Source organism: Ciconia boyciana, chromosome 16, assembly GCF_034638445.1.
Source record: "Ciconia boyciana chromosome 16, ASM3463844v1, whole genome shotgun sequence".
In the NCBI taxonomy this organism is placed as follows: Eukaryota; Metazoa; Chordata; class Aves; order Ciconiiformes; family Ciconiidae; genus Ciconia; species Ciconia boyciana.
In genome coordinates this window covers 9,814,683-9,839,296 of record NC_132949.1, presented here as the reverse complement: position 1 = coordinate 9,839,296, position 24,614 = coordinate 9,814,683, and the positions used below count along the sequence as shown (strand labels likewise).

General features: G+C 47.8%; 1 protein-coding gene across 4 annotated transcripts in view; it reads left to right on the top strand.

The window, feature by feature from the left end:
- The window catches only part of SEPTIN9 (septin 9), a 147,359-nt gene that overhangs the window by 16,084 nt on the left and 106,661 nt on the right, over positions 1-24,614 (top strand). For 2 of the 4 annotated variants that reach the window (XM_072880670.1, XM_072880671.1), the window contains exon 2: positions 10,839-10,895. The exons of 1 other annotated variant lie outside the window; for it this stretch is intronic. In XM_072880670.1, coding sequence (XP_072736771.1) covers positions 10,839-10,895 — 57 coding nt within the window. Of the gene's footprint in view, positions 1-10,838; positions 10,896-23,759; positions 24,403-24,614 lie in introns of those variants that run through there. One more of the 4 variants, XM_072880673.1, reaches the window with a different exon arrangement.

Below are 24,614 nucleotides of genomic sequence, written 5' to 3'. Positions count from 1 at the left end.
GCATTGATTGCTGACCCCTCACAGATACAGCCTTAAGCTGTGCATGTAGCTGACTTTGGGACTGTGGTCAGTCTTTCTGTGGGTGTCTGACTTGGAGGTGGAAGACAGAACTGTAAGTGCAGCATAGATGTTTTTAAGATGCATTTAGGCCCTCTCAAGATAGAGATGGAGTTATACTACAGTTTGTAAAGGCACTTTTGCAAACTCTAGTGTAAGCTGATCTGCAACGTTAGGCACTCAAATACGTGCTGAAAATTGGCTGAAGTTCTTTTCTATTCCAATTTCCCTGCTGCAGCTACTATTAAATATAATTGTAAGATACAAGGAAAAACATTCAAAGAATGTTACTAGCTTATGAAACTGGATTGCCTTGGCTACTTCTGGGGCAGACTTAATGGGAGAAAAACCTCAACTGTATGGGTCCACGCTTCATTGTAGTCTTAAATTGTAACTTCCCTTCTTCCCTGATGTTTAAGGACAGCGGACATTATCTCAGTAATCTATAGATAGTGCCTGAATAATTCTTTACAGTACAGGTAAAATGTAATAATGAAATAATATATCCCTTCTGCTCCTATAAGCAGGGGAAGTGTTTGACACCTCATCTTATGAGGCAGAGAAAAGGATACGTGAAGGAGGAAAGTTATGTGCAATAAGTTGTGGTAGAGCCGTGATGACAGCTGAGCGGTTCCTGACTCCTCTGTCTGCAGATGGCTTTGCCCCCGCAGCCGAGCTGGTCCTCCCTGGCTGCCCACCTCAGCATCTTCCTAGGGCAGGTTAGCCTTGAATGAGCAGAGAATCAAGATGCGACTGGAGTTGGGGTTAAAGATCAATGTAGAATATGGATGTCTGATGTCCCAAGGGGGCAGCTGCGATTCTGAGCTTAAATTTCTTGTGTAGGGCTACCCAGGGAGCTGGTTTTTGAACTGCAGCTTGGATTTAGGGACTTCTGACTTCCAGGCAATCCTGTGTAATATCAGGATTGCAGGGCTCCTACCAAAGTGATCCAGGCTCACTGTTGTATGAACACATGATTGCAAAGTGTGTGTGTTCTGGCTGCTGTGACACTAGGGACGCTCAGGTGAAAGGGCTCCAGGTAGTGTCTGTAGCCTGAAATACATTTGTGTGGGTGTTCGATGCAGAGAGAAAAGTGACCATCATCTGATTGAACTTAATACTTTTCCAAGACTACCTGTTCTCAATCAAGTGGCCAGACAGTTTGTGAATCTTGACCCTGTGTATTTGAGTTTCTGGCTAGGGAGGGAATCAGATTTAGTGACTGTGGTCCCTTGGCTGCTTCTTTACCTGTCACTGGTTCCTTCATCTGGATGTTACATGGCTGCAGTGGAGCATCTCTCGTACTGGGTGAAGGAAAAGGGCACTTTGTCACAAGTCTGGAGTGAGACTTGAACTTGATGTTTGCATCTAAGTAAAATCCCTGGCTGAGTTTTCCCCTTTGCAGTGTCTTCAGGGTCAGACGCTGGTCTCAAAACCAAAGGCTGCTCCTTATCTCCTCCAGCTGTGAATGAGGACTTGTTCACTAAGGCTGGGGAATCCAAAGTAGCCAGGTCTTCTCTGGGTGTCCCGTTAGCTACAGGTGCTGACATGCCTCTGTGTTGTGCTTTAAAACCAGTCAGCAACTAAGCACCACGTCCCCCGTAGGGGATTGCTTGCTCACCCTCCCTCTGTCCCCCGTGGGATGGGGGAAAAAATTGGGGAAAAAAAGTAAAACCGGTGGGTTGAGATAAAGGCAGTTTAATAGGACAGCAGAGGAAGAGAAAATAATAATAATGATAAAAGAACGTACAAAACAAGTGATGCACAATGCAACTGTTCACCATCTGCTGACCGATGCCCAGCCTGTCCCCGAGCAGTGATCGCTGCTCCCCAGCCAAGTCCCCCCAGTTTCTATACTGAGCATGATGCCATATGGTACGGAATAGCCCTTGGGCCAGTTGGGGTCAGCTGTCCTGGCTGTGCCCCCTCCCAGTTTCTTGTGCGCCTGGCAGAGCATGGGGAGCTGAAAAGTCCTTGACCAGTGTAAGCACAACTTAGCAACAACTAAAACGTCAGTGTGTTATCATGTTATTCTCATACTAAATCCAAAACACAGCATTACTAGGAAGAAAATTCACTCTATCCCAGCTGAAACCAGGACACTTCACCAAGCAGCCTGGTGGGTCATCCTGGCTCAGGAGAGCCCTTAACCTCTGCCCTCTGTCATAGGCAGCCCTTTGTCTGTTGAGCCGCTGCCTCTTTGTTCTCGACTCTTCTCCTTTATACACCCCCATCCCTCTCTGGGAAAAATCAACATTTACCTTTCAGAGCCTGGCAAACAGAAAGGGTCTGTATTACATCCTGATGGCAGCCCCAGGCTTGCAGGGCTCCGATGATAAATCCAGTGATGTTTGTTGTGGGGGCGACCCTCTGAAACACAAGTTTGGGAGTTCTGTGTGTCTGAAACGAGCAGGGAAGCAGTGAGTGGTCACTGAGTAAATGCTGTGGGTGAAAAATGAAACTTGGATTGCATTGAGGTTACAAGAAGGCGGCAAGAAATTGATTTAAAATCTAAGTAAGGATGATTTAATTTTTTTTAATCTGAAGTAACATACTGCTGCTTAGTGCACTAAAGCTGCACATAGTGTGAGAGTGCAGCAGAGAGCCAGATGCTGGGCTGGGGAGTTTGCACCAGGAGTTCTCCTGTGTGGTCAGAGCCAGAATGTTATGGGCCTGCAGGGACTGGGGTGGGGAGGAGAGCCACAGGGTGTCTTGGGAGTATTCGATCCATATGGAAATACCACATTGCAGTTTTAAAATTCCTTTCCCCTCCTTCAAATCTGACAGTGTTTTTCTCCAACTAATCCACGGCCATTTCCAGATGAACCTGAGAAAGATAGGTACATGTGTGAGTCTGGATGCTGTAAATGTTTGGGTTTTTTTGGAAGGCAAAGGATGAACAGCGATCATGCGTTTTGTTCTTTGTTTGCATAGTGCTCTGCGCACTAAACCTTACCCTTGTCCATTCAGGTTCCTGGGGATCTCTTGTACTATTAATGTTAATCATTAACTAACACATTTCTAGCTTGCTGAAGCTCTTGTAGCAGCTGGTTAATGTAAGAGTTTGATTATTTCCTTATTTGAGCGAGGCTGCAGCTTGGATGAGTTCAGATGCCTTCTCTCCTTCCCATCTCTGCTGGGATGCTTCAAGTTCTGCAGAAACAAATGGGACCAGATCCAAGCTGCTCTCGAGATGGCTTTGCAAGCTCTGTGATATGTTCTTGCAAAACCCCCTCATTTAGTGAAAATGCCACGAGGACGCTGCTTGTTGTAGCTCTTAGGTCCTGCTGCTTCTCCCTCTTGGATTTCAGAAGCTTAAGTACTGTGAGGAAATGAGGAGCGTGGTGAAGACAGGGTAAATTTAGAGGGACAAAATCTCTTCGGAAGTCTGGTTAGCTTCAACAGTGAACTGGAAGTGATTTTAGACTTGACGGTAGTTACCAGGTCCATTCCCAGTCAGTATAGCTTCACAAGAACAGTTTTCCGTTCCTTTATAAATCCTTTTCCCTTCCGTCCTGCTGCTAAGTAAAAGAATTGCATAAGCCAGCAAAACTGACAGTACATAAAAAAGGCCTGTTTTTCCAGTCTCTTCCAATTTGTGTGGATACTTGCATTATAAATATGCATTTGTACAAGTCATCTGATGTGTCAGTGTGGTGACGTGGCATCCTGTCTGCTGCCCGGCCAGATTACTGAAACACTCTAACCAGAAGGATCACAGATGATGACTAACGTGCTTTTTCATATGAAAAACTGCTTGTGCTAATTTTTTTTGTGCTTTCATGATTGTCCAGCATATCTCTGACTATCAGCTGTGAGGAATTTGTGGGCAGTAAAGAACAGACCGTCACAAACAGTGGTGAAATGATCTTGTTATTTCTGTCAAGTGAATATCTGAGGATTGAGTTTGCTCACCTCAGCATAAATGCATGGGGAAGAGGCATGGTCTCAGAGCTGTTTGAAGGCCATTTTAACTATTGAGCAACTTGCCAAAGCACTTGGGGTCACTCCAACATTTAAATCTTGACATTGAGATTGAACGTCTCGGAAAAGCCAAGACTTTGTTCAAGCACGAGCTTGAATTCATGATGACTGGATAAAAATGTGTGGTGTGGGTTTTGCAGGTCAGTCAAGGCAATCTTCTGTCCTTGAGCTCTATGGATGCATCAGTTGATTTCCTGAAAATTACCACAGTTTAATTTGAGTTAAAATCTTGAATCAAAGCCTGAACTTGAGCCAAGGTTAAAGTGCTGGGTCCCCTGTCATCTTCTACCACCATGTGCAAGACTGGTCCTTTGCTGTGGCCAGCAGCTCTGGGCAGGCCACTGCTGGGCTTGGGGAAGCCTTTCTAACGTTGGAAAAATTGAGGCTTAATTCTTTCTGCCTCTTATCATTAGCACAAGCTTTTGGAGCATTTTTTTAGTGTTAGAATGTGTTTGGCACCTGCCTGAAGTATAACATTGTGGTAGGAATATATGCATCTTGCTAATGCCAATTTTCCTGTGGTTTCCTTGAGGGTTAGCTGTAATCCAGCCTCGGGCCAGGTTCTTTCTGTGTGTGAACGCATGGCTCCACTTGTGTTAATGGTGCTGTGCTGATTAGCAGTGTTGTCTGGCCCCAGCCTGATGATATCCAGCTCCCACATAAGTGAGATGGTTGGTGGTGTTTTAGACTGTATGGTCTATGATTAGCCTTTGACCTAGACACATACAGCTTGTTGGTGTACCCCTGTGGTGGTAGCTGTGTTGGAGATGGTAGTGGTCCATTCCTGTGTCTGTACTCAGTGCCCCTTGGGAACAGCATCCCTCCATTCCATCAGCATCCCTCCATCCCAGTGAAAGCTCAGTTTGCTGCTGGAGATTTGGTCCAGAATGAAACCATGCACATGAGTTGAAGGTTTTTTTCCTAGCTGTGCTCAGCTTCTTTGTGAAGAGTGTCTATTACACAGAATCTGGAAAAGTGTCTTTTGTTCTTCAGTGCATGTTTCTGATTAGTGCTGGAAATGAACATGAATTTTTTGCCTTTTTTAAAACATATTCCTTTTGAGGTTAATGTTGCAAGTGGATTTCAAGTTAATAGAAGTGCAGTTGTAATTGTGTGGTTTGTTGGAGTTGGGCTTGAAGCAATAGAGACCCTTCTTCCTTTGCTACTCTGCATACAGATGTCTCTCCCTTACAGTCCTCAGCTCCTGCAGAGCCTCTCTGTCCCCAGCTGTCTCCAGTGACACCCACAGCTCCATGTGCAGGGTTGTACTTCTGAAGGGGATGTCCTATGTCAGCATTAAAACTTTGCAGCTCAGTCCCCAGCAGCTGGTCTGGTATGTTGGAGAAGCCACTGAGGCGGTGGTTATGTGGTGTGGATCAAACTATGTGTTGGGTTATCCTCCCTCTGTTAACAGCTCCAGGCCTCGTTACTGATGAAGTCTTCTCCAGACATTTTATCTCAGGAGCTTGTCTGTGGAGCAGGATGAAATACAGCTGCCAGTGAAGGCAATTCTCTTCCAGACTGTCTGGATAGTACCTGTGAAATAGATAAAATGAGATAGATTTCACACCCTATATGGTCCTGAACAGATGCTCCTAAGAGTGTTGCAATGGATATGCACATCCTAAAAGGGAGTGGAAAACTCTGTCCCAGCAGTCTGCACTGATACCTGTGCCAGCTCTGCATCTGCTGCAGGGCAAATGAGGTGACATCCTTGCTGTCATCTTATATCCTCCCTAGCCAACAGCAGGGATGGCCTGAGGAGGTAGCAATGGGCAGGATGGATTGGACGAGGTAAGGCTGGGTGCCTCTGCAGTGCACAGGCTGTTGCAGATCCTGCCCTGGAGGGAGACAACTCTAAAATGCCAGTGTTGTGTGGGTGCTGTAGACACCTCTGAACTGTTGTTCTGCTGGGGGGGGTCTCCCACCACCCCACTGCCAAAGTTGATGGAGTCTCAGGATGGCTCCATGACCTGGCTTAGACCTGTACACTTCAGGAGAGAGCTCTGGGGAGCAGGGAGTGGGGAAATGTCCATAGGAGGAAACTGGTCTTGGATGGAGATACGTCTCCAGTGCTGTCTGGACACCATGCCATGTTTATGCTGGGTGAAGAAGGAAGCTGAATTGTCTGATCTCAGACTCACTAGTAAATACATTTGACAGAAGCAAGGGTCACGCTGGCTGCTCGGATGACCTGGTGCCGCTTTGCTGACTCCAGCACAGTGTGGGATGTCTCCTGCTGATTTTGGCCCATCCCTTTCCGACATGACCTTTGTTTGGTTTGGGTTCTTTTGTTTGTTTGTTTTTTGTTTTTACTGGGCTGTGTAGAGAGAGCAAGTTCCTGGGTTACATCCTCCATTGTTTGTCCGCACCCCATGGTTTCTCTTGATAATGGAAATTACTAATTTGTTCTTTTGATTTTTACATGGTATGAGTGTAGTGGCATGGATCACTTACTGTGAGGAGAAAATAAATCTCAAGTGGCCTGTCTGGTTACTATTATAGACATCCATAAAAAAGTTTGGGGTGTATCATGCAAAAACTCTGTTTTGGAGAACGTACATGTTGACTGTATTGGAGGTGAACATCTCTGGTGGTCCCCTTATTAGCACTAGGTTCAGATTCAGTGAAGTCAGCTAGAAAAGTCACACGGTAGCAAGGACAGTTTCTCTAGACAGGCTGGATTCAGTTTCCGTGCTGCCCTGCACCATGTCTGCATCCTCTACATTGGGGTGAGTGTCTAGAAAATGCTCCTGTTTCAATACTGGAATGCTTTACATCCATGGTGTGTTATATCAGCAGCTGCAAGAAGCACAAAATAGTAGAACGTTTGGCCCAATATTATCTGGAGGGAGTGGTTTAGACATGAGCCTGGCTGGGATCTCACTTGCCCTGACACAACCCAGTTGGAGCGGTTCTTGGCTTCAGCAGTTGGGAAGGAGACCCCAGTCAAGCCCCGTGTGCCTTTGGTGCTGCTGCCTTTCTGCTGTGCCATATGGTCCCAGCCTGTGGATCTGGAGAGAATTAGTCGTTGATTATAAAACGTGAAAAAATATTGCTCAGCCAGTGAGCCAAGGTGAGGCTAAGCTCTGTGAATGTCATAACTTTGTCTTGCTGCAGCACATCCGCTGGATTGAATGAACTGTTCTTGGATTGACCGATTTTAACTGTTGGACTCTTCCATTTTGAAGTCATTCTGCCGGGGATGTGGGGAAGCATTCCTAATTTCAGCTAAATAAAGCATATTTCATTATGTTTCTTAGTCCAGTGCACTACAATAAATTTATAGCATGACTTGAGGGCATTTGAACTGTGTTAAGAGGGAAGACTCATAGACACTGTGTCTAGGGTGGAAACCTTTGATTTTTCATTTCACAGCCCAAACCCGGGGCTCAGCCTGCTGCTTCCACGCTATAAATAGAGGTAACCCCAGAACGTGCTCAGCACGCCGATGCTCTCCAGTCCTGCCCACATTGCTGGCTTCCTGGCAGTGTGTTCAGAGGAGCATATTTTTAGCTGTTGCTTTCTCTCTCTCTTTTTTTTTTTTTTTTTTTGACAGATCTTCTCTTCTGTCTTGCCAGGCTGCCAGCTTTCCCTGCTGTTTATCTGCTTTCCAGGACTGTGTCTGGATCCTCCCTCAGTGGAGGGACAGTGGGGCATCATGGATAGCAAGCTTGGCTTGGACTCCGTAGTGCTCCCTCCTCTTTCCAGATTAGCTGTTAAGGTGTTGGACAGCCTGTGCAAATTACTTGTTTGCTCCTTATTAAGCTTTTTGTTGAAAGGGGATTAACAGCATTATTATGTATTATTAATGTTGTTAAGAGGGGTTGAAGCAACAGCTGTCAGAAAAACTTCCTTCTAATGCTGTCTCCAATACAAAGCAAATAAATTCATCTTGTCCACCTTTGGGTTTACCTATTTAAAAAGGGTGTGAATAGCAATTACAGATCCCCAGAGAAAACCTGTGAGACAGGGCAGATAAGCAAATTCTCAGAAATGTTTGCATAAAAAGTACAGGCTCAGCCCAGGGCATGGATGCTCCGACAGCTGTCCCGCATTGGATGCTCCGAGTCCTATGTGTGTTTTTTCCACTGGAGTCATTGCTGAAGGGAATAAAGCCTACTTCCTATGTGCAATCCTGTCCAAGCTTGTAAGCTCCTCGCTCTGCTTCCGTCCTGCTTTGCCGCAGACTGAATGAGGTCTTTGAACATAAAAGGATGTATTTAACTAGCTCAGCATGGGCGCATATCTGCGTTCTTCAGCATGCCACCCATAAGGTTCATTTTTCTCTGTTTTTTTGAGCAATTATGAAAGCCAGATTTCAACACTGCACCTTGCCTGCACGAGGACAAAGCAGAGGTGTTCATTTTCTGCAAGGAGCCAAGCCAGGACTCGAGTGCTCTTGCAGCTTGTCTGAAGAAGTGCTATTTAAAACGCTGTTGAGCAGAGGAAATATGCCTTTTCATTCTTGCTAGTGTCCAAAGAAGCAGTAGACACTTAGAGAGGAGAAAATAATTAAGAAAAAAAACAAGGACTGGGTTTAATAGAAAAAAATAATGTGTTTAAAATTTATAATGCTGGTTATAGTGCACGAGCTGCTAGAAACTTCAGCCCTTCTCTTGCTGTCAGTACTGGAAGCTGCAGGCAGTGTGATGTGTGTAGCAGCGGACTGCCCTGTTGCAATGTAGATAAAGCTCTCGAGAAGCCAGGCTGGGTGTTCATGCGTGCGGGTGGACAGTCCCGGCTTTATTTTTGGCCCTTTGGCTGGCAGTGCTCTTTGGGGGGCAGAGCTGAGCGGGGGGACAGCTCCGGGTGGTGCTGGCTGGGAGCTCTCCCTGTGCTGCCGCGGCAGGGCAGCTCTGCTGTTTCCCTGGGACTGGCCCTGTGGTTCAGCCACATAACGTTGTAGGCACAGAGGCTTTTTATATTAGAAAAGGAAAGGGAGAGAGAAAATGCACACACATACGCATATTTGTAAGCAGAGGCTTCTGCGTGTGAGACACTTTTTCCATGTCGAGTTGCCAGGCAGCTCTTTTCCCTTCCCTCCCTCCATCCCAGGGCTCATTAGCATGAAAGTTTTCCTGCCTTTTATATATTTTTTTTTTTTTTTTTTTTTTTAGGATGCACTGCTCCAGCTGACAGAGTTTGTAAGGTTGCAGCTATGTTACAAATCACAGTTTGGGGATGTTCTGCAGCTTAAGTTGGTGCTGGTTTAACCCTTTTGCTTATTGTCCAACAGATCTGGTAGATAGTGAGAAATGAAGATACTTGTTTAAAGACTATCACTTGTAATTAAGCAACATCACCCCAGAAATCTGGGAGTCTCTTACCTGCTTGCAGGGTAGAAATCCCAATTCAAAATACTGGTGTGTTGGGCAGGGTTTGTGTTGAGCTGAGGAGCCTCCATGGCTCTGTTCTGGAGCCCAGCATCTCCAGCACCTGGCATCCAAGATGATGGACACCACCCTGGAGCTATTGTTCCTCCAGCAGGACCCACCAGAGACTGAGGAGCTGCCAGACTTTCTGGGAATCCCCATGTCAGGACATCGTAGCGTTTGGAGTAGTTTTGGAGTTATAGCGTCCCACACAAGGTGGATCACTGCATTTATTGTGTTCACTTTTGTTGTGCTAAGAAAAGAGAAACTGAGGCACTAATCAACATACGATTTCTGTGTGTGGCTAGGTTTTAACCAAAGGCTTGTTAAGGTTAATTCTGGTTCTTGCTGAGTTTTTCAGCATACGTGGGAAATTAGTGTTACGGCAATCACCACTTTACAAATAGGCAGCTGGGGCAGCAGAGAAGTTAAACAAGTTGCTGATGGATTAGAAATGTTGCTGTAGCCAGCAGGCCCTGCTGGCTTGTGTGGAGTCTGGGAAGCAGGCAGGCATCTGGGAGTTACCGATTACTTTTTGAAATGGGTATGGGACTGGAGGAGACAGGTTTTGTCTGGGTTTTGTCTTTCAAAGTAATGTGTGATGTAGGGTGGGTTAAGATGCCTATATATCTTTCTCCAGCACAGTGCATGTAAATTAGCAGTGTGCTACCCCAATGAGAATGATGAATACTTTTTCATTTAAAAAATGGAGCAGAATTAGCCCAACATCTGGATCACTGTGTCCTGGCTTAGCATCTGCCTAGAACACATGATGTATCCTGTGTTTCAGCCTGTCTAACCCCATGACAGGGTTCTCGTATATGACACGTTCCAAGGATGCTGGGTGCAGTCTAGCCAGAAAGTAGTCACCTCTTGCTTTCCTGTAATGCTGAACACAGGAGCCACTGCTGTCCTTGCGGCTGAGCTGGCTGGAGAGGCCAAGGACATCTGGGAAGCGATTTCTTTGCAGGAACCTCTTTGTTGAGCTCTCTGCCAGTGCAGGGCATGTGCTGGTCCTTAAATTCCTGTGCTTTCCTCTCTCGGCAAGGAAACCTGTCTCTGGAAGTGCTGCACTTGTTTCTAGGATAAAATATCTTGGAGCAAGAGGTGAAGGTGCATGTCCTACTTCATGATTTCAAAAGTTCTCTCTCGTGGTTCTGGAAACCCTAAATACATGCATGGGTTTGAGATGTCTGAATAATAATGTTTGACATCTCCAGGGAAGGGTGCAGTTCTCTCCGCAGGTGTTTTTCTGTTTAAAATAACATATAACATTTCCTCAATTGCAGAGATGATGGTGCATAGCAGATTCCCAACAGAAATGTGCCTCACCAGATGTAGAGTCATAGCGGGGAGATTGCTCCACATATACTGTATTCACATGAACTCTCTTGGCCCATTCAAACCTTCTTCTTGCTTTAGGAATCACCCGGACCTCCAGCGGGAGGCTTCGGAGACTCAGTGACCAGACAAGTCCAAGTAAGTTGCATGCATTTCTCTCGTTGAAACTTCCTCATCCAATAAAAAAAATTTAAAAAAAAAAAGAGAGAATGCAAGCGGTAACTCTCAGAAATCATGTATCCTGCCTGCTGTCCAGTGGCCATGGTTGGGAAGGCAAAGCTGGCTGCTAATAATTGCAGAGCTCTCTATGCTGCAGTGAGCAAGCAGTATATATAAAAAAGAGAGCAGTATATATTTTTAAAAAACAAATATGACAAGAGAGAGCAATATAAAATAAAAGATTACTTACTGAGTAATGGACCCAGAGAGAATAATTAGCCCCATCTCAATTCAAGGGGTCTAACACAAGGCAACAGAAAGCAGCAATGGCCTGAGGTTGAAATACAGCTTTAGTAATTAGCAGCTCTTTCATACTCTCCTTAGCTATTATCTTTTTATTGGATGTGGAGATTTATGGATTATATGTGCTTTTGACTAAATTTACACTCCTAATTGCAGTTTAATGTTTCTGAAGCTGTTTCTGATTCAGAAGGAAGCAGGTGGGAGGGTTTCTTTCTTGAAAAAGGTGTTTTCCAGCCTCAGCAAAGCAGTAGCAGAAGTCTTGGTGCTTGTGAGTACCCTAGCCCTTGCGCTCTGCTTGAGTGTGCATGACACTGGTTGGGACTGTCCAGAGGCAGGGACAAGTCCCTGGTGCTTACCTGCATTCACCTGACCCAAATTACCCCCGAGAGTAGAAAATTTCAGTCTTGTCATCCAAAATACCCAAAAGGAAGCTGAGACAGCCTGTTTCTGGGCTTTTCCTTTTGATGGCCCCTTTTGCTGGCTCTGCCTGCCCCGCCAGCCCTGATGGACCTGTGCTGCTCTAAAGGTCCAAACCCCTGTGGGAAGTGTCCATCTCCAGAACTGGGGTCTCTTGTACATCATGGATGTTCATCTTTCTTAGCAGGTGCTTTGCTGCAATTGAAATCTTCCTTCACGATTGCTTCTCTGAGATGTATGACCTCTCCTTGCCATTGCCACGTTGTTTTCTCTGGGATACTGACAGTTGTCTCTGCTGCTTGCTGCAATCAGCCTGTCCTCCCAAGAACCCCACTCGCCTCGACACCCTGCTCTGGCCATGCTTGGTTCAGGGCTTTCGTCTGCTCCTGTCCCTTTGGCGTGTCTGTCACTCACAGTTCCTCCCTCTGGGCTCAATTTGCTATTTCAGTTCATCTTCTCAGCCCTCATATCCTGTCTCAGCTCCCAGATGTACTTATCAAAACAGACATTTTCAGCTTTTCCCTCTGTGTGGGTGGGAGGAGAAAGCCACCCTTGGGATGCCTTCCTGGAGCGGTGACTTCAGTGTTTTCTGTATCAAGGCATCAGCACATATGGAATGGGGATTAGTCACAGACATCCAGTTAAGCGTGTGCCTAAATGCCCTGGGAGCTGTGACACTGCCTGCCTGGCCCTCAGCAAATGTTAGTGATAAGCACAGGGACAGGTATTCATTTTATGGTACAGACAAGGGTCAGAGAGGACATGGCATGCTGTGATGCTGTCCTGCTGCTGGGACACTTGCTGTTTCACATCTGGAGCTTCATAGCTGTGCACTGTTACCATCCCCAACCCTAATGTAGTGTTGGATCAGTGGGAGGATGTAAATATGGTCAGAGTAGGCCACTGCGCCTCAAACTAATGTCAAATGGCAGGAAAACTGCGTTGGGTGATAATTTAGCATGGAGTTGCGGTATTGGTCTGGGTGCTAAAGCGTCGCAGCAGTGATCGTTCAGTCCGGAAGAACTGAGCTGCATTTTAAAGCTGATGCTTCAAAATTCGGCCACCAGCACAGAAAGCTGGTAGTTTTGAACTGAAGTGCATGTTTATCTTGTGCATGTTTATCTTCTGTATGTGCAAAAACAAGGTTGCAGTCTCAGCCCTGGCACCACATGTTTTCATATATATATGTCCGAGGACAGAAGGGGGAATTGGTACAGCTTCAAAGGTAACTGAAGTGTAGAGAATCTAAATTGAAAGACACAGCGCGTTTGTTCAAGCTTGTTTTCTTTAGACTCTAATTAGATACTTTTCCACTTTTCTGGTGAGAGACCTTTTAAATTTTAATATTTTTTCAAGTTAAAATCAAACGAGCAGCTCAGTGCTCCAGTTTACATTGCAGTAAATATTTATGACTCCATGTAACTGCAGCTCAATTTCCCCTTGTTTCAGGTCCAAATTTCCCCACTGCACATCTGGCCTTGCACCCAGAAGCTTTTATTCCTGTAAAAGATAAATTGGGGTTGGGATGACTGAGCAGTGGTTGTAAGTGAAGCATCACAGAAGGGGGTTGCTTTGGGCTCTTTGCCACCCTAAACAAAGAAAGGGATGACATGCATTTCCACAGCCACCAACTCTTGGGATCTAGACAGCTATGCAGTCATCCACATACCACGTATCGCCTTGGGGCATGCAACGACAGTAGGAACCTGGAGATCTGATGTTGACCTTTTTTGGAAACCTTAGTCTGTGACTCCTTTCAATTTTTCTTGTTCCTTTGAAAGTGGTTGTATGACATTGGCATCCAGCATTGCTCAGTGAGCAGCAGTTCTGGGGCTTTGGAGCTTCAGTTTTTGTTTCATACAGGCCTGCTGCATAGTCCCAGGTAAGCCAGTGAGGTGGGAGTCATCTGGGCTGGTCAATGGAGAGAGCTGGACGCTATCAGAAAGTGTCTGAGAGCACTTACTTTAGGGTGGGAAGAATAAGCTGCTTGGAGGAACTCATATCTCTGTAGGATTATAGGGGACCATAATTTCTTTAGGTAGCTACCTTTTGGGATATGTGAATCCTATGCTTTGTCTCTGTTTTTCTTTGGCTGCAAAAGTAGAGTTAGTATCATGCATACCCGAAGAATGCCCTGGGAAGGGGGAGATGCCAGGTTAAGACAGTGTTCAAGCGTCTCACAGTTGTAATGGGGCTCTGGCTATATGAAGAGATGCCACAATTATTGGTACAGGAAACAACTTCTGTTGTCCAGCACCCTGGAGGTGCTGACCTAAACCTAACCAGGGCCCATTCAGTAGAAGACGCGGAGCTGGGCTCAACGCTGGCTCCCTCTTTCCACAGCATTGCTAGTCGTATCGGTCCTCGCCCCCTGCAATGGGCTGGCTTGGGGCTGTGACTCACCATGGACAACAGCACTGTCCTGGGGTGCAGCCTGATAGCGGGAGCTGGGAGGGCCTTGGCTTGAGGACTAGGACAAGGAAGATGTCTGGGGCTTGGTACTGTCCCCCCTCAATCAGGACATGGGACCCTGCCCATAAGGTTGAGTTTTGTGAGTGGTTTAGAGGCTGTGTTCAACATGCACCTGGGAATGGGCAGAGAGAGAGAGGAGAGGAAAGGAGGAAGCCCTTTGTAAAAGGCTCCATCAAAGTTCAGAATTGTGGCCCCTAAAATGCCACTGTTGCCTGATGTGGGTAGCTTAGGGCAATATTTTTGCAGAGTTAAGAACGGTGTGTTAGGGAAGTTATTCCCACTTCATTTTCGTGCAACCGTACCTGATGAATTTGAAAGAAAGAAATATGTGCTGACACTTGCCATCCAGAGCAGTGATGTGTTCCCGAGCTGGCCAGAAAATAGCCCCAGAGCAGTTGGACTGGAAGAAATCGGCATCGTATTCCTCTTGGGCAGCCAGCTGTGCTCTGTACTTTGATTTGTTTCCAGGCTACAATTCAGTTTTTGCTAGGAGGAAGGAACTTCCCTGGTGGGGGTAATGTAGGAAGGTCCAGAAAAAGGTAGAGTTTACTGATTTAGCTAAAACAGCATGTTTTTTCTGTGTAGGTGGATGCAGGGAGGAGGATGCCTTTCGGCTGTGTGGCAGCAGAACTGCTCCTGCACTGGTGCTATTTGTGGGTCAGGTGCTTTGTTCATGAGAGGTCCCAAAGGGGTGGGAGGGGAGCAGGTGCCTCAGCTTTCCTGTTTCAGCCTTTGTCTGGCTGCATGGCTGCCTGGAGCTGGCCCGAGTGGAACAGGGGCAGGCTGCCAGGGCCAGCTGCAGTCCAGGGCAGGCACAGCTTTTCCATCCAAAAAAGACAGGGCGCTAGCGGCCCCACTTCTGCATCATCAGCAGTTGGCTCAGGATCAACCACAACTTGTCTTGGTGCTTTTTGGAAGCATAGGGCGTAATTTAGGGAGGCATGAAGCTCAAGGCCAGCTATCTGGGTTGCATTAGAAAGGGGCTCTCACTGATGTCATGAAACCTTTGTCAGGGCAGTTTGTCTCGTACTGTCTAAATACCTATCTTGGGTATAAAGCGGAGGGACCCCCATCCCAGGCATGTTGCTTGCACCAGCTTGAGCCCCTTGTCCACCCTTTAGGTTGATGGTGGTAGACAGAGGGGCCAGAAGCCACAGCGGGTGGACAAGTGTGAGCTGGAGATACAGGACGAGTGAGATGATTCAAAGTTGCCAGTTGTGGTGTGAGCCTGTGAGCTTTTGCTTGGGGCGTGAGCTCTAGGATCCCATTGACCACAATGGCACTGCACTGCCATGCTGCCCAGGGCACCCAGAAGGTCTCTGCAGGAGCTGGGATTAATAAAAGTGGAGAGAATATAGTCTTACATGAAAATGTCAACAAGACGTGCACAGATAGTTCTTGTCTTATGTTGCTTTTCCCTGCTTAAGCCTTGCATTTTTCCTTTAATATAGTTACTGATGTTCCCATTTCATAGTTGGGGGAAATAGAGCAGCAGAGAAGCTGAAAGCTGCACCTTTTGCATTGCCTGTGAATCTGGGGATCCTTCCGCATGGGCACTGAAATGGAAAGATGTGTGGCCAGGTGGGTGGAAGAGCTGAACACACATAGCTGTGGGCATAGCTTAAATTGGCATCATTGCTTCAACAGGATTTCAGCAGGGTTCACTGACTTGGGATGCTCCAAATTCATGCAGTGAGTTAAAGGTAGATAAGGCAATAGATCTTCCTGTTTCCATCTCTTGATTAGTACCTTGCCCTGAGGACCATCTCCTCTCTTTATGCCTGCAGTCTGTAAGAGAACAACTTTATAAATTGGTTTATGTGAGGCTGCAGGTTAACCAGAATAGTGGAAATAAACAAAAGAAATGTCAAAAGCCATGGGCTCCCTAGTCGAGCGTACATGATTACTGTTACGTAAGCTAATTCAGAGTGCTATAAGAACCATTAGGTTTTTGAGGTTTTTTTTTCCCCAGGGAAGTGCTGCCAGAACTGTCACACATCTCCTGCAGCTCAGACACGGGTACCCCCACAGCACAGCCCTCTACGCGTAATCGTGGTATCTGAGAACTGAATTTGGGAACCCCTCCTGTAAACCTTTGTCCAGACCTTCAGATTACCCTAACCTTTACTGCATCCTTTCTTAGCTTCCTGTTGGCACACTGGGATGCAGGCTGTGAGTGCAGCACTTCTGGTCCAGCTGGAAGTTGTGGGGATGCACAACATCTCTTTGCAGTGTGATATTTTTAGCATGGACTGTGCCTTTCACCTTGGTGGAGCAGCAGAGGGGTTAACTAGAGACTTGTGGTTGTAGCCTCATTGCTTTGGATGCGTCCCTAGATGAGGTCATATGAATTTCTTTGGGCAGCCTCTATTCCCCTTTGTTTTAAGCACCACACTGGTCACCCCAGCTGCGTGGATCTCCGTGCCAAAAAGCGTCCCCATGCACATGTACCGTTCGCTCTCCTCAGGCTCCCTAGTGACAAGCCCTCATTTGACATGTGTCCTCTTGGTCTTTCTCATCATGAGGGCGAAGTAGCAAAGGGTGAAGCTTGGTCACCAGCCAGCCTGGAGAGTCCCTTCTGCAGCAGCACAGCTCTGCAGGAAATACCAACTCCAGGCAACAAGAAGTTAAAGTGAAAAGGCTGCTCTCGATTCAGGTGCTTGGTTTCCTCCATGGACACATGAGGATGGTGCTTGCATAACGCAGACACGTGGACTCCAAGCTGCCTGGGATAGTCCTGTGGGGCTCCCATGTGCTTCAAGCAGAGATGTGCATTACTTACAGTGAATGAGGGAGCGTAGGTGCTTCTGTGCACAGCTAAGAAATTAAGGAATAGTGATAGGTGCCGTGGGCCTATTTGCTATTGAGGGGATGTGCTGAGCACTTGCTCGTTGTCCTGTTCCTTTACAATACCCGGTTTCATCTCCAGTCTTATGTATAGTGCCTTTTAGTCCAAAAAGGCTACTGGACATCTCAGGTGAGTAGGTAGATCTTTCGGTGCTTTCTTCATACAGCACCTGGCACTATGAGCTCTGGTGTGAGGAAACTAGAGACAGTGAAATATAAATCAGTAGTTCAGGAATGACCAGGGATTTAATGCTCTTTAATGTTTAGAGGCTTTAGCTGCTGACTGTGTTTTAAGTTAATCTTCCTCACTGGAATGTGATATGGGTTTGTTGATTAGTGCTGATGAGGTCCACAGGGTTCCCCTGAGGAAAGGAGATGTAGAGGTGCAGAGTGCAACTCTTCAAGCAGTAGTCCTTGAGCGAGGTCATTTATTGCTGTGGGACCAGGTGTCTGAGTAAGCTCCTAATGCCCTTTCAAGAGAACCTCACATCAGCTGCAGCAGAGAGGAGGTGAGAGAGCAGGGAAGGGGAATGGTAGTGGAATATGGTTTTATCTCATTTGTCTCATGTCATTGTGAAGGACAGAGGGGGGGAAAAAACCAAACCCAGTCCTCTAGAGGAGAGCACAGTGCCCTGGGAGAGAGAAATATGTTTGTCATCACCTCTGCCAGCCCCAGCCCGTGTCCTGTGAGGGGCATGGCCGTGCTGGGACATGACTGACCCGAGGTACCTGTGCAGGAGCTGATGGAGCAGGTGGGCAGGAGCCCTCCTGGGGCTGGGGATTGAAAGGACAGGCTTCCAGCCAAGGTGTCAATGGGCACTGGAGGAGTGGGATAGCCATGGAAGTGTGTGTGGGGTGCAGCGTCTGGCACAATTCCCCTTAGGAATAGGGGAAAAATGGACAAAATGAAAGGAGGAAGGAGGGCTGGTGTGTTTTGTCCTGGTCTGTATGTGCTAGCTCATGCAGTGCTGGTTACCTAAGCAGCTGTGTGTGGTCACATTTCTCTCGGTTGAATACATGCGTCTCTCCATGGTGTTTATTTTCTTCGTCTTTTTGTTGCTGAAATGTCAGTTTGCAAATTGCTCTTGGGCATGTTGGCAGACCAGCTCATGGCTGCTCAACTTTCCCTCTTCCCCTCAAAGTCTGGTGTCCCTCCTCACATGGGCAGAGGCAAATTCCTGAGCCCTGGCTGCCCACCACAGGCATCCTCTGAGCCTCTAAGACTGGCGCATCCGGCGGTGGCTAGTGTTTACCAAAACCCCTAATTGTACCTTAGGCAGAGAGGACTGATTTACTCCTTGCTATATTTATCTTGTGTCTAGGACTTGCAAAAGAGACAGGAGCACAGCCTTTGATGCCCTTTGTTGCAGAGAGATGAGTTATTGTAAGGCAACTCCGCAGCTGGGCTAGCGGATAAAACACTGTAGATGTTCAGGGCTGACCTGCAAAGTGTGAAGTCTCTCTGCTGAAATTTTGGAATCCATGAAAGCAATGAGTGAGGTCCAAGAAAAGCACCAGTAGCAAGAGGCATTCCTGATTGACTGACTTGATGGAGCAGTCCCTTCTTAGTTTAAATTTTTTGTAGTTTAATTTCTGGTCAAAAGCATGCTGTGATGTTCAGAGAAGTGTCCAGGCCTGGATGATTCTGCTGCTAAAGGAAAATAGGGTCTGCTGCCCAATTCTGGAGCATTTTCTCTCCTGCAGTGGATTGGCCCTTCTTCAGCAATGGGGACTTAAGGCAAGGTAAGGCAATGGTGGTGTCCTCTGCTTGCATCACACCAAGGCAGCATCTGTCTGTTGTGTTGCACTATGGTAACATGGTAAAATCCATGCAGAGAGTGCCCCTTGCCTGTGATTGCCCCATAGACAGCAATATTTTGAAAGTCCATGTGTTTAGGAGCTGCTTTCCTGAAGAAAGTGAAACAAAGATCTCGGCAGGTCTGTCATCAGGTGAGGTCTGCCCTCAACACCAGAGGAGCTGCTTCAACACACAGGAGCAGAGCATTGCTTCCCACGAGCCTGTGCTGCTCAGGTATAATGTGCCTACAAATTGTGCAGCTTTTCAGCTGGCTATGGCACTGGTGATGTGCAGGGAGCTGGACTCGCTGTGCTGCAGCTGGGGTGGCTCTGGGGATCCTTGGGGCAAGCTGGTCTGAAGACACTGGAGGGGAGCAGTGTGTAATGCAACCTATGCCCTGCCTTATTTAATAAGCCCAGAAAAAAGAAAGGCAACTCCCAAAGGTGTTTGCAGGGCTTGGTGCAATCTTCCTTCCTTTAATCTGCCTGCTTACGAGACACAGGTGGTTACTCTCTTGAAGACTTTGCTCCTTGGTGGCTCCTTCTGCCAGGTAGGAGCTGTTGCAGTGACCTGTCTGGGAGGCAGGAGGCTGCAGATCAAGTGGCTGGTGTTCAAAAGAAGAGCAAATACAGCAATACCATCGGGAACCCTGCTTTCCCCCAGCAACAGCTTGGTGGAGAATGACCACAGACCTTCAGGTATGGAGTAACCCCCCCATTTTGCAGACTCAAGTAGTGAGCTGGGGAAAAGTGAGTGTTGAGAGGGCAAGACTGATGGTAGGGAGGAGTCCGGGAAGGAAAACATAAGCGGAGGATCGTGGAAGAGTTAACATTTATCTAAGACTCCCTGCGCTCTCTGGGGAGGGTGAGCGTCCAGTCCTTCTGCCTCGCCTTTCGGTCTGCACTGCTAGCTGCTATTAATACTTCAGCACATGAGCGTTAAAGTGCGAGCAGAAAGTCTGGGGAGGATATGCAAGGGATTTCCGGCAGTTTGAGGCTTTCAGGCAGAGAGGTTGAGAGCCAGCACAGAGTAGAGCCCTAACAGGGGCTCTCCTTAAAGATACATTCCTCTGTGGGAGGGGATGGGACAGAGGGAGACTCGTGTAGGCATCATCTCAAGGGACTGCGTGGGCTCAGGGCAGGAGGGGAGATGCCCTCCTGCTATTCTAGCAATCCCCTGCTGTAACTGTCATACACGCTTCTGGGTGGTGATGAATGGTGTTTCCTGGGAATGGTCTTTGGCTTGGGAAAAGTAATAACTCAGGAGGATCTGTGTTTCCTTGTGTTGAACAAATGAAGGTTTTCATAAGAAATAATCAGGTAGGAGCAAAATAGTGCTTGGCAGCAGATATGGAGCAGCCAGGAGCTGCAGTCTGGGGCAGGGCAGCTCTGTGTCTGCCCAGCTGGGAGAAGGGAGATGGAGGAGTAGGGAGGCAAAAAGGAAAAATAACTGGCAAAGAGCAGGGCAGCAGCATTCAGAGGACAAGTACCTCCCTTGGAAAGAGGGGCATCTCCTTGGTTTGTTGTGGTTTTTGTTTGGTTGGTTGGTTTTGGTTTTGTTTTTTTTTTTTTTAAATGAAAAAGGAGAATTTTAGCCAGCATTTTCTTTCTTCCCCATCCTCAAGGCTCATATAAATGTGTAAATGAAAGGTTCTTGGAGCAAACAGTCAGCAGAGGCTCAGATACTGTCATCTGCTGGCTGGGTCCAGCCTGGGGGTAAATGGCATAGAGGGAATATAATGGAATAACACTTGATTGCACTGTTTGAGTTTGGACCTGTATTTCCTCATGTGAAAATGCTTCACTGAACATAATTTGATTCAGGTGTGCTCCGCTCCACTGCACTGTCCTGCCCCTTTGCACTTTCCTCCCAGCTCACTAGTGCTGCAGATAGCTGAGCTTGTGAAAGAACCAGTTGAATCCCCATTTTTCCTGCCTCTCCAGGCCCTGGAGGTCTTTGGCTGCTCTGGCTGCTTTCCGTCAATGCAGTTTGAACCTCTGATCCCTGCACGGACTTGCAGCGTTCATCCTTTCCAGCTCGCGCAGCAGCAGGGCTGGGGTTATAAGGGGATACCTGGCTGGTTTGCCGAAAGCATGGTAGAAGTGGCCAGCTGTGACTATGGGAACCAGGTAGCAAAGAAAATACATCTTCTGTTGGATGCCATGCCACAGGAACGTAATCACAGCATAAACCTAGAGGCAGACAGGGAATTGCAAATAGGGTCTACCTGAGTACCTGCAGGCATCTGTACCATGGTGGCTGCTGCTGTGGCTGGTGACAGTGTCAGTAGTCCTAAATTCCCTCCTGGCTGCCCATTGATGTCTCAGGCTCCGTGGCATGTCTACGGTTGGGGTGAGCTTGTGCTGCCTTCACAGCACCTTCCCTGCTTATCTATGTGTTTGTGCACAGCAAGCAGTTTATTGCTTAGCAAAGGGCTTGGGTGTTGCTGGGCTAGCCTAGGAAAGGTGTGAGAGAGATAAAATTCAAACTGAGCCTCGAGCAGGGTTTGGTTTACTTTCTTTCTTGTGATTTCCTTCCTAGCTTTCTCTGCACCTGGCCGTGCTTCCTGCTGGCTGCCACCCGTGGTAATGTTTAAACCTGTGAGGTGGGGCGACGGAAAGCGTGTGCACCCCTGTGCCAGCCTCGGCAAGCACGGAGCGACAGCAGAGCAAGGCTCCTGCTTTGTTTCAGCTTCTTGTTTGCAAATGAAAATTGGGGTTATCTTTTAGAAAACCACCACTATCTGCCATAAAGTTGCTTCTGCCTCTTCCCTCTCCTCGTGGCTTTGCCAAAAGACAGCCCTGGGGGGTCTTGAACCCCAAGAAGACAGCCCCAGCTGGGGAAGAGTCTTCTCGGTCCCCTTCCCAAACTCTAGATATGCTTGACTTCCCCCCCCCCCCCTCCCCCCCTCAACCCTTTTAACAGTAGTATTATAAAATGCAAGATATATTATCTTTATATAGACTTGTACGATGCACAGAACACCAAATACCCATTTAAACAGGCATGTGGCTAGCTTCTCAAAAACCAAGCAGGGTGGGGGAACCCCAGCCCTGTAACATGCAGGTTGCTGGAACTGCGCCTTCAAAAGGAGCAAACCCCGATGCTGGCATCATGGGCGCAGCATGGCTGAGCACCCACCTCTCTCAAACGCAGACGCTCCAGTGCCACCGCTACCTGCAGCGGTGGCAGGAGCACTTTCTGAGCACTGCTCCAAACAGAGACACACGACTGTACCTTTAAAGTAAATCCATTAAAATTTGCTTGAGGAGTTGAAGACTGAATGAGAGCATCTACCTGGAGGTTTTATGAATTTAAAGTTCAATTGCATTAATCATGGTTTGGATTCACTTCCCTGAGTGCCTCATGGTGGTCTGCCCTGTGAGAAATGATACCTTTGCTTTGTCCCTCCTTATCACCTGGGTCTTGATGTGTTAAAGTCTACAAACGTGTGCTGCCCCCATCCCTTCTTCCTTTCCATTCACCTTCTTCCTTTTTTGATACTTCCCCTGAGATTTTCCCTTCCTCTCCAGCATAAGGAGCTTGGCAATAAAAGCTGCTCAGTGGAGGCAGTGGGCTGTATTTTGTGCTGCATGGGGCTGTGCAGCTCCCCTGGGTCCTCGCTTTGTGTTCTGCACCTTCGAGGTCTCGGGCAGGAAACATGGTTTTGGTCTGTGCCTGGGAAAACATTGCTTATTGTCCCCTCTCTAATGCCTTTAGGCACTGGCAGCAGGAACATGCAAAGCTTTAATAGCAAATAGAGAAAGAACAGGAATTTAGGAAGGCATCTAAGCCTCCCTGCCCAGAGAATAACCTACTGGTGATTAGCGAGAAACTTCCCTAACGGATGGACTCTCCTGGGGCTGCCTCCCACCAGCTCTCAGCTATCTCTTGTGCAGTGGGGGTGCTGGTCTGACCCCACCGCTTGGCGTTAGCTGTGTTCCTCCCTCTGGTTTGGTGACAGTGACTCTCAGTCAGCTGCTGTATGGGGAAACACGCACATTTGCTGGGATTTTTCATATTGAAAAGCAACTCAAGGTAGGTCTAGGCTGTCCAAAGGTCCCAGAAGCACCTGGAGTCTTTCCTTGGAAGTTTATCTATCCAGGAAACAATTTGTCCTTCTGCCCATGCTATGGGGGGAAGTGCCAGGCTCTGTCACAGCTATCACACTTGTGATTTTTCCGTGTGAACTGTGAGCATTTTGGGGCAAAAAGTGTCATGTGTACTGTGCTGAGCACATGAGAGTCCTGCCAGCACACCTGGCCTGCGTAGCAGCTATGCCATCCCTGCCGGCATCTGCCATCCCTGCCTCCGGGCTGTGGGAGGGATGGCTTGTTTGTCAGCTCTGGGGTCGGAGGCTGTGCCCTCGCATCTGGCTGGGTGACTTGGGCTCTGCACTATCGATAGGAATCGGCAGCAGATGACACAGGAGGGTTGCACAGGGCTGTTTGGGCAGCAGGCAGTGTGGGCACTGTCTTGGCGGAGGTGCTAACCCGGTGTCCCCGCTGCCTGCCCTGGCCGCCAGCCAAGTGGAAGTTTCCGAGCGGGCCAGCCCATCGCTGCAGCCGTGCATCTCTCCGTCCCAGCTGGGGAGAGGAGGATCTGGCCACAGGCTCCACAGGGCTGCTCCGCTCCCTCTGCACCCTCGTGCCCTGCCCAGGCATCACGGGGTAGGAAAACTGCTCTCAAATCCCACCTCCTCTCCACGGTGGGACTGAGGAGAAGACTAAGGACTCTGCCTGGGACAGAGACTTTCACTATTGCTTTCAGGCTGGCTGCAGAAATCCTCCCCTTATCGCCGTTTTACAGACGGGAGGAAGGCAAAGCTTGGTGCCAGGGCCGGCGGCAAAGCTCTCCAGCAGGTTGCACAGGGCGAGTGAACATGCGTGGTGCTCGGGTGCTGCCTGGTAGCAGCAGCAGCAGCAGCCCATGATGCTGTGCTGGGAATGAAGTCAGCCTTCATCAGCCGAATAGTTTATGCATGAATCGAAACTTCAGACCTGGCAGGGTGAGGGAACGCGCAGGATCTGTGCGCTTTTAAAATGCTGGAGCCAAGGAAGGAGGAGGGGATAGAGGAAATAGCAGGAAAATAAGACTGGGGAAGCAGGGAGAGATTTGAGAAGCTGGATGAGTTGTTTGCTCTGTTATTGCGAGGAGCCAAGTTCCTTAAGCATCTCCTGGTGGATATTAAGAGGGAGCTGTGGAGGCTGGAGCGTTCCCCTGGACACTCGCATGCTGTAGCTTTAAGACTGTTTTACAGAGGACTCGGGATTTCCAATTTTCCTGCGCCTGGTGGAGTATTTCAGGGAGTTACGGGATTTTTCGGGTCATGCACCCCCTTTTTCTTTTTTCTTCCTCCTTTCTCTTCCTCTCTTACTCTTCCTTTTCATTTCAAAGAGACAAAGCTACTTCAGTTTGGAGCACAAACATATGATCAGCACATGGAAATGTGGTAATTTGGATGCATTCATGATTGCAACAGATTGAAGAAATTAGACCAGACAAAGAGCTTTTTTTGGAAGAGGAGGAGGAGAAGGCAAGGAGGGAGGGAGAGTGGGGGAAAGAAGGGGACACCACCGAAAAAAGGGACGGCCGTGACACGCGGATGCTAAATATATCCTGTAGTAATGGAGAGGGACCGGATTTCAGGTAGGCTATTGATCTTTTAATGTGTTATATTCTGCCTCTGCCCTCCTACCTTTCCAGCAGCTTCTGCACTTTAAGAAGAGAAACAGCCATGCTCTGGGTGGATTTCAGCCGATTCCTTTATTTATTTCTTTTTTTGCAACACTTCCTTTCTGCATTTTTTTTTTTTCTTTTCCATCCTCCTGAGCCCTCTAGACAGAAGGTGGTTCCAGCAG